At 30.2% G+C, this 10,319-nt stretch overlaps 1 protein-coding gene across 1 annotated transcript in view; it reads left to right on the top strand.

The window, feature by feature from the left end:
- The first annotated feature begins 2 nt into the window (after positions 1-2).
- LOC142327042 (membrane protein BRI3) overlaps positions 3-10,319 on the top strand; it is a 28,086-nt gene continuing 17,769 nt past the window's right edge. The window contains exon 1 of the mRNA XM_075369810.1: positions 3-193. Within this exon, the coding sequence (XP_075225925.1) occupies positions 139-193 (55 nt within the window). The 5' untranslated portion in view covers positions 3-138. The remainder of the gene's footprint in view (positions 194-10,319) is intronic.

Here is a 10,319-nt window from a genome sequence, read left to right as displayed (position 1 = left end):
TGATCATGTGATTAGAATGACTAATACCATTGATAAGTGTTATAGTAATAGCTGAACTTTTGTAGGTTATGCTTATTAAAAACAAATATTGAGATTTAGTCGCATTTATTTTGTGGTAAATTTAGTATTAGGTTTGAAATGTCAAAACCATCAGACTACGATAAACCACCGCCGTATTCTCCTCATCCACAAGGTATTATTTTATGTTTTTAAGTTTTATTTTAAAAGTAATATAAATAAATTTGCGAACTTGATTTCAAATTTGTGGTGTTCGGTATTAATATAAATGTGCAACGTCTGAAGTGGGTACGATTGATGCTTCGAAGTAGAAAAACGTTACTGTGATATAGTTTTAAAAACAAACTTTTAATAATTTACTAATGTAAAAATAAGATAAGCGATATTTGTAGTTTATCTTTCTTCATTATGATAAATGTTATTGCCGACAATGCAAATATTCAATGTATAATTTTTTTTCAAAATTACTCATTCAATTTACATTTCTAATAGTTATGTAAGAAAAGTTAGCCAAGTAAATTTTTTTCAGCTGGCAAAATGTATTTATTATGATTAAATCATTAACTGACAATTCATAAATCGCATTTTAAAATAATTTTTCATCTGCCATTTTTGATAACATTTTTAATGTTTATGATATTAATATAAATTAAAAATCATATTATTCCTACACAAACAGGTTTTTTCAGAGCATTCCATTTGGATTAGTCTCCATTTAGAGAATATTTTGCTGTTATCACAGTTTGTAAAATCGTTGTTCTTTTTACACAGGATGAAATCAGGAAGATTTTTATTGTCTTGTAGTTTGTGTTTTACAAGATGTTTTTCTACATTATATTTTAGACCCTGCCATGACCTAACACATTTATTTATTATGTAATCAAGCAGAGGTGAGTTTTTGACTTATTTAGCCAATTTAACATCGGTAGTTAGTAGGGACTGACCTCCGATTTTGATGAAATTTGGAATATACCTTATTTAGGAGGCAAGTTATTCATTAACAACTGAAATTATTTGTCAGTAACGCCCTTCACCTGAGTTACATCCTTTGTAAATTATACAGTACTGCCACCAACTATTTCATAATTCAACTGTGTGCAAGCATAATATACATTATTTTTTAACTAAATAACTGCCTGCTGTATATAATTATGCACTTAGTCTAATAATTAGCCAATTTAATATCTAAGTTTTATTAGATGAGTTTAGCAAGTGATAGAGTGATTGGTTATGTTAATATCATAAGAAGCTCAGTACATGGAACATTCATATGTTATAGATAAAACAGTTTTATTTAGTTTTTGTTACTTTCTGTTTTACAGACACTGTTGTCTTTCTTGTGTTTAACAGAAAATCCAGTTTTTCACCTATTAATTTCTGATGGAATTTTTTATTATGCTTTACTATACTAGTTATTTTTAATTTGAACTTTTAAAGCACTGATAAAGAAAATTAATTATCTATTGAGATAAACTATGATTACATTTCTTACTATGGAAGCAATGGTACTGCTGGGGGGTTCCCTCTCTACAAAATGAAATGCTATGTAAATGTTTTATTTGTTTGTTTCATTTTATATATAGGCATTCCATCTAACATGTATTTGTTTTTATAACCATATAAAAGGATTGTATTTATGTTTCATAATTACTATTGTTAAAGGAAAGATACTTACAAAATGAACACCACTCTCCATGACCTGGTAATTGTTCATTAATAGTTATATAGTAGCTATCAGATATCCAATTATTGCGACATTAAAAACTTCTAAATTTATCTTCTTGGTCCTAGTTTGTCAATTAATCTGTGTTCTTTCTTGTTCCTCCATTATGAAATTTAAATTTATTATCTTATTTAATTTTAAAATGTTGATCAGAAGATCTGACAAATTTACACTCTTCATACAGTGCGTTTGAAAAGTAACTGTACACTTGTCATGCACTAATAAAGCAATACATAACATCGACTTAGCTTACAGTAGTTGGGAAATGGTTTTTCATTAACATCAATGTGTGTCGACAAGTGTTCCTTTGTTTTTGAAGACTGTCACAAGTTGTTCATGTGGAATGTTCTTTGTGAAATCACAAATAGCAGTTTAAAGTTCCTGGTGTCTAGGGATTTCCATAATTTTTTTTTTTGCATAATTCCAGAAGTAAAAATCTGGTGGGCTTACCCTGAAAAACAAGAACAAGCCCTTAGAAATGATTTGATCTGTGAAAACCCCTGCACTAACTTCATGAACTGGCTGTATCCAGAGTTTTGCCATCTTGTTGAATCCAAGCATTATTAATTTCAGCCTCACTTAGCTTTCTCATGCACTGGTGAATGATTTCACAATAATGAGTTGAATTTATTGTTTCATTGAAGAATATTCGGTTATTGGTAGACCATAAATGTGAGTTTGTGCATACACATACTCTGATAAAACCCTTCATTACGTACCCATTACCCTACATTATCAGTATTGAAAACATAGTTCAAAATATCATCAGAAAAGTCTGCTAGAAATTGTTGAAACCATTCAGTGCTGAACTCACTTTCTACAGTCTGTGTACAATAACTTTTGAAACACTCTCTCTTTGTGTGGGATAGAGTGAGCTTTTTACAAACTGCCTTGTATGCAGTTGGAACAATGATGTTTTTCTGTTGAGCTAACTTTTGCATGTTTTTATTGGGACTACATTGCATAACAGGTGATATGTTGCAGTTTTTCTTCATCGAATACTGATGGACTACCACTTCACTCATATTTCTTCAATGATCCTGTCTACCTAAATTTTTCAGTTGGCACTTACTATTTGTGGTACTTACATATTAACGCCACCGCAGCTACAGCTTTAGGTTATGTTGACTTCGTGTACTGACAAATCGTACGTATATCAAAATAACCTAACTAAATATAACCTACGCTCGCTTCGCTCGCTAACCTCTTATAATTAACATTAAATATACATAATATATAAAACTTATTAATAATATAACCTTAATGTTATAGTACCGAAATCCAATTAATGTTAATCCACCAAAATCCGATTGACTACTTTGTTTTTAAATAAAGCTGTAGCTGCGGTGGCGTTAATACGTATGTACCGAGGTTAGCGAGTGAAGCGAGCGTAGGTTATTTTGATATACGTACGATTTGTCAGTACACGAAGTCAACATAACCTAAAGATGTAGCTGTGGTGGCGTTAATATGTAAGTACCCTGTTTGTTTATTAGGAACTGGTGTAACTGGAAATCTAATGGAAAACTGTGTGTTTCATTATCTTTGTGTATTCATCTTGTTCACAAAAGACATATTCAATTAGAAATATTCATTGTTCAAATGTTAACACCATTCTGAGTGCACACAGAAAAATAAATTGTTCAGAGGTGACAAACACACAGTGAACAACAAAGAACTTAACACAGCTACTCATTCTTAAGGTCACCAGTCTGACTGGCTTATGAAAGCAAACTGCACACACAATGCAGGATTGCTAACCTGTGCTAAAATGTGAACAATTTCAAAAAGTGCACTTACTTCAGTAACCTCTTGAATTAGACTTAAATATAGGTAAAAAATTTTAATAAATCTTTTTGTAGATCTAAGACTAATAATCTGGCATTTTATTTGAAAGGCATCTGTCTAGTACAAGTAACTAGGTGTATAGAATTGTAGGTAATAAATAACACTAGTCAAAAAAAATAATTTTTTTTGTGTATTAGTTGTACATGGTGATTTTAACTAATTTTTGGGTATTGAATTCAAAACTGTTATCAGAGTTTGTATAATACATCACATTTTTTTAGATATTTACAATTCAAACAGATAAATTGAAATGCATTAATACAATGTTAAAATAACAGTTTCTAAAAGTCTAGATTATTAGAAATGTCTTTAAAATAACAGTTTTGACAAGTTTAAATCAATGGAAATGCCTTACTTTAAATTTTTTAAATATGTTGACAAACGTTTTTGCTTGTATAATGTTTGACCAGTTTTTCTTAACAAAAGCCAACAACAGTCATTCCAGGATCCCATCTTCCTTGGTACCAATCCTCCATGGTCAGAATACCCTTATCAAAATGCTTTCCTTGCTGATCGCTGGCAGAGGCTAAATTTTCAGAAAAAAGTCTAGGTGTGAGTGTAGGAAATGAATTCTTAATGACATCCTAAACGTTTTCTAATAGCTTATTAATCAAAAAACATAATTCTTATCTTTTCTGTTGCATAAAAAACTGCCAGCAACATCTTTAAAGGATTTCCATGCAGCTAGTTCACATTCGCTAAGTTTATCATCAAAAGTTGAGGCTTTAAGCAGTTTCTTGATTTATGGATCGATAAATATACCCTGCTTGAGCTTACCGTCACACAATTTAGAAAAAATTATTTTTAAATGATGAAATGCTGATCCATCTTTGACTAGTGCCTTTACCAAATTTTTCATGAGTCCAAGTTTTACATGAAGAGGCGGCAGTATGATTTTTACCACTCTCAATTAATGATAAATGCTTTACATTTTTTAACCGCCATAAAGCCACTTTTTTCACAAAGTTTTACCGAAATGGCCGGTTGTTTACTTGGTAATGACTTTTCATGTCACTGCTATCCCAAAGACAAAGAAAAACAATATTTTGTAAATTCACCTTGTAAACCAAGAAGTAACGCAACAACTTTCACAACACTGCAAACTTACCACATATTCTCTTTGTATTTTATTGCTTTTAATATTGATGCCACAGTTTCACAGTTTCTTTCATGTTGACTGCATGAACTAATGGAATGGATGGCTGTTGCCTACCATTATGCAATAAAACTGCCTTCATGCTAACTTTAGAATGAAAAGACGCCATTCTTCAGGAATATGCTGAATTTCAAGCTCTTTCATCAGGCTATTGAATCGGTAGAAACACACAATGAATTTTTCATAGTTAAATAAGTTGAAAGAATTTTATTTCATATTCTAGACATAGTAACTTTCTTTTTTCCACTAAAAGATACCACTGTTGCATCCTAGACCCCAGAAGTTCAGTTTGCTGCTTTGATAACTTTAAATCGCGAACTAAATCATTAAGTCCATGTTGTTGAGTTAAATGTATAATCAGATACAGGAAGAAATTCTTCAACATCCTCTACATCATCTGCTTAATTTTCCTTCGAGTAATGTCGAATTAGATGGTGGTACAGGTAACTTCTCTGTGTGTGGACAAATCTCCATATCTGCATATTTTATGAACTTCCTATTTTTGAATGAAAATCCAAATATATTTGTCATATAAAAGTAGCAGTCGGTGAAACCATTCTTAGGTTCATGCCAAACCATCAGTATAGCAAATGACATGGCTTGTTGTTTTCCCTTCAACCATTCAGTTAGAGTTACTGAACATGTGAACATGTTGTGAATATAACATAAGGCACCCAGATTTTATCTTGATCCCTGAGTGCACAATCAAAATAAAATTTATAAAATGTTTATATTAATTCAGAAACAGTCGTTCTTTGAGATTAGGTATAAATTTATCGCAGACATAAAAATTTTTGGATGACTTGAACATCAATGAATTTTTGCAAAAGTCATGTTATAGCGAATAAAAACAAGAAAAATCATTTTTATCTTAAAAAGAATTGATGACAATGTAGCAAAACACTAATTCTGTGAAATACAATACACAGTATAGACAAGTAAAGGTAGACTGAATATGATCTTAAGCTCTGTAGTAAGCAAAAACAGATGTCTGTATGATGTCATCATACAAACAACAAGTTTGTTCGTTCTGCTTTTCATGATACAGTGTATATATTTATTTATTCTTTCTTTATTAAGCAAGTATCCATATTGTTTAAGAGTAAAAATACTGCATCTATTCTTAATTGTAACTAGTTCTTATCAAAATGAGTTTATTATAAACAAATATTATAAATTTACAATTTACATAAAACCTTTATGTGGTTACACAATTAAATATCATATTTAAAATCAGCGTGCAAAAACATCTACCTATTAAGAATTCTATAGAATTATTAAATTATTACTAAGTGCATATTATGGAATTCTATTCCTAGAAGTGTTATTCCATTGGTTACATGAGAATCGTGTGAAAACAGTTATATATCTTGCAAGAAAGTGCACCTAGGGTAATTTTTAGATTGGGTTACAGGTACTACTGCAGGGCTAATATTTGATAAGAACTCTAATAATTTATTCTGTGCTTGTTTACCATATGACAATTCATGCAATTGAAACTCCCAGAGATAATTTTAAATTAACCAATTTGATAATTATAATAAGCAGATAACTACAATCTGGTAAATGTTAACTGCAGTAGGACTAATATTGTTGCCACCTATATATGTAAAAAAAGGAGTTGATTTCTTTAAAATGCAAGATTAGGGATTCATAGGTATACAAAAAATTTAATTTGGCAAAAAGTTTCCATTTATTGCAAGGGTAGTTTTTATGTTTTTCTTTTATGCTCTCGATTATCTGGTTTTGTCATTCTGTTATTCCGAAATTCAGTTATTTATGAGATGGTATGAGCAATTATAAAAATTCAAGTGGCTTATTTTTTACACTGTTGAGTGCTAACATTTGCATAAAAAAGATGTACACTAGATCATTTGGTTATCCATTATTTTTCCAAAATTTACTTATATCTCTGAAATAGTATAACCAATTTAAAAAAATCCAACAGCGTATTTGCGAGCAGTACAAGGGATTAAGTAAGTTAGCACAAAAAGATATACTCTCGATCATCTGGTTGTCCTGTTATGTATATTCATATTAACTTATGATATTCTTCTTTCTTTTTTTTTTTGTTTTTGAATTATTATTTATTGTAATTTTTTTTACAATCAGAGATTAATAATTATTAATAAATCTATATATTTAAACGAAAAAAATAAAGGAGATGAAGTCTCATTTGAACCAATATGCTTTCCCTTTGTAAGATCCAAATATTTCATTAATTAAAATTTTATTTGGCTATAACTCTGGAACCGATGAAAATAACTACCACTTATGACATATCATTGAAAAGCTCTCAATTAGGGCTTATTACTGCAGTTAAGAAAAAGTCCAAAATTCAAATTTAATGGATTTTGGCTTTTTTTGACACTTTTGGTCCAGTCGATTGCAATCAAAAGGGGAGGTGCACAACTAGATGTTACAACAATACTAAAAATGGATATTCCCGTTGAAATCTGAAAACCAAAATTTTTCACGATCACAATACTTTCTTTATTTTGTACAAGGAAGTAAAAAGGAGTTGCATTTCTTTGAAATGCAAAATAAGTATACAAAAAAATCTAATTTGGTAAAATTACTATTTATTGCAAGGATGGTTTTAACGTTTTTCCCTTTTTTCGATGCGACTGCTCATACAGCAGTAAACTGCACATTTATATTGCACAAATCTGGCTAACAACTTTTTACATTGTTCAAGGTACAAGGAAGTCTTGTGGTGTCCTCATCAGATTTTTTTAAATAACTTTTAAATGAAACATCATATAAAAATGAAATGAAGTACAATGATATAACTTGATTTTTGGGAACTTTTAAAGTTTTTACAACCTTTCTACTCCCAATATTAAGGCTGCAAACCGCAAAAACTTACTGCGCAAGCGCTATTGAGTACAGATTTTTTTTTAAAAATTGAAGAATGTTCTAGAAAATGTCTATTGAGATGCACTTTTGGTTCCATAAGTTGCAGATCGATAAATGGAGCTGTAGCTAAAACATCTATACAATAAGTTAATTGCAGCAAAATGTTAATTTGTATTTCTTAAATTATTTCAGTAAAATATTTAATATTCTCACAAATATGAGGATATGAACATGTCGAGGGTCCAGGAGGCAGAGCCCCTGGCTAGATGGTTGGGCTAGCGAAGCAAGCCCTGACCAATATATATATATATATATATATATATTTACATATTATTTTAAAAACAGATGTTTAAATCCACTAGATACAGTTCAAATAAAAGGTAAGAACAATCGCCCTTCTTTCTTTTTCCTGTTTAGCCTTCGGTAATTACCGTTCAGATAATACTTCAGAGGATGAATGAGGGTGATATGTATGAGTGTAAATGAAGTGCAGTCTTGTACAGCCTCAGTTTGACCATTCCTGAGATGTGTAGTTAATTGAAACACCAAAGAACACCAGTATCTACAATCTAGTATTCAAATCAGTGTAAAAATAACTGACTTTACTAGGACTTGAACACTGGAACTCTCGATTTCCAAATCAGCTGATTTGGGAAGCCACGTTCACCACTAGACCAACCCGGTGGAAGAACAATCACCTATCTGTAGCACTTTCAAATTATACTGTATCATCAGCAGATGATACAGTTACACAAGATACAGATACACAGTTATACAAGATACAGTAGATACACACAATTATAAATTAAAATATAGTTAAAATTTTAAAAAATCATTAATATGTATCATAGAGTTGTGTCATAGTAATAACCTCTTATATCTACCATGGTAAGATAATGATTAAGAAAATTTATCTATGGTGATTGTTCTTACCTTTTGTTTGAATTCTATCTGATGGATTTAAATATTTCTTTTTAAAATAATTTATTTTATTCAGTGTTATATAATGTTTGAAAAAAAAAAAAAAATATATATATATATATAGATTAATATTAATTTGTATTATCGTTATATTTATCATTATACATTTATATAAATATAATTAACTCTTTCCTTTAGTGTAGACCTAAATTTATTAGATTATGCATAGATTAACTCTCATGATAAAACTGATAATTTTTATAGTAAGTGTGATCTGTTATGATTGCCTATAGTTATGATTAATGTGTGCCATTTTTAAATTGTATGCTTAAAATATGAATATTATGAAAGTATTCATTTTAGACCTAAATTGAATGTCATTTGTTACTGTATTTAGATGAAATACTTACCCTTTAAGTAGTCATTTTGTGAATATTTATTGTAATTGTGTCATATCATATTTCATTGTTTGTAATATATTCATTCATTCATTCGTTACTTTCATTGCTTCAACATTCATTAGTGTCTTTTATGTTCTTTCATCCTTTTTATTATTTTATCACTTTATCTACGTTGTATTTTCTTCTTTAAATTTTAGTATATGTGAAAATACATGTTTGAGGTTAGATAAATGATTAAATATAGCTCTAGTGATAGTAAGATTGTTATTTGTCATTGGAGGATTTCTCATGGAGAAAGAACTTCAGGACTATATACTACAAGTGCTATATATTGTGCTATATACTACAAGTGAAAATAGAGTAAAATGTTTTTATAAATATGGGTCTGAAAATGCTTTGTTTCCCAATTATAGAGCGCGCGTGTGTGTGTATTAATAGGTAGTTTGAAAAGTCTATGCAAAGTCTTAGAAATGGCATCATCTGTGCATATTGAGAGGATTTTCAGTTAGTAGCATTTTTTGGAAGAATGCACACAAAGTTTCAACCTGATCAGAGTTAATTTGTGTGTTTGGTTTTTGTTTAAATCAAGAAAGTTGAAAGATCTGAAAATAATGGATGAAGAAAATTTCATTTTTGTTGATTAAACATTACTTTATGAAGGGTAAATCGCCTCAGGAGACTGAAGAAAAACTTGATAAATATTATGATGAATCTGCACCTTCAGTTAGAACAGTTTATAAGTAGTTTCAAAATTTTTGAAGTTGTCATATTAGCACTGAATGTTTTTGATGCACTGTTGAGGTTACTACTCTAAAAATGATTGATAAAATTCATGATAGTTGTTGGATAATAGAAGAGTGAAGGTGCATTAAATTGGTAACGCTGTGGGCATCTCAACTGATTGGGCCAAAAATGAAATCATGTTAGTTATTCCATAAGCAGTTTCAACAAAATCCACAGGATTTTAAGCATCGTTTCATTACTGTAGATGAAACATGGATACACCATTACACACTTAGACCAAGGACCAGTCCAAACGATGGGTTTCCAGCAGGGAATCTGCAGAAGGCAAAGGTTGTTGCTTTGGCTGAAAAGATTATGGCCACTGTCTTTTGGGATTCGCAAGGGGTAATCCTTATTGACTATTAGGAAAAAGGTTTAACAATTATAGGCAAATACTATGCATTGTTATTGGATCGTTTGAAAATCAAGCTGTAAGAAAAATGTCACAATTTGTCCACAAAATAAGTCCTTTTCCATTACAATAATGCACATACTCACTCCTATGCAAAAATTATCAGAGTTTGGGTTTAAACTCATTCTGCATGCCCCCCTGTTCTCCACATTTAGCTTCTTTAGAATACTGTTTGTTCTCCAACATGAAAAAATGGTT

Source organism: Lycorma delicatula, chromosome 6 (assembly GCF_047948215.1).
Source record: "Lycorma delicatula isolate Av1 chromosome 6, ASM4794821v1, whole genome shotgun sequence".
Classification (NCBI taxonomy): domain Eukaryota; kingdom Metazoa; phylum Arthropoda; class Insecta; order Hemiptera; family Fulgoridae; genus Lycorma; species Lycorma delicatula.
This window is presented reverse-complemented; position numbering and strand designations above follow the sequence as displayed.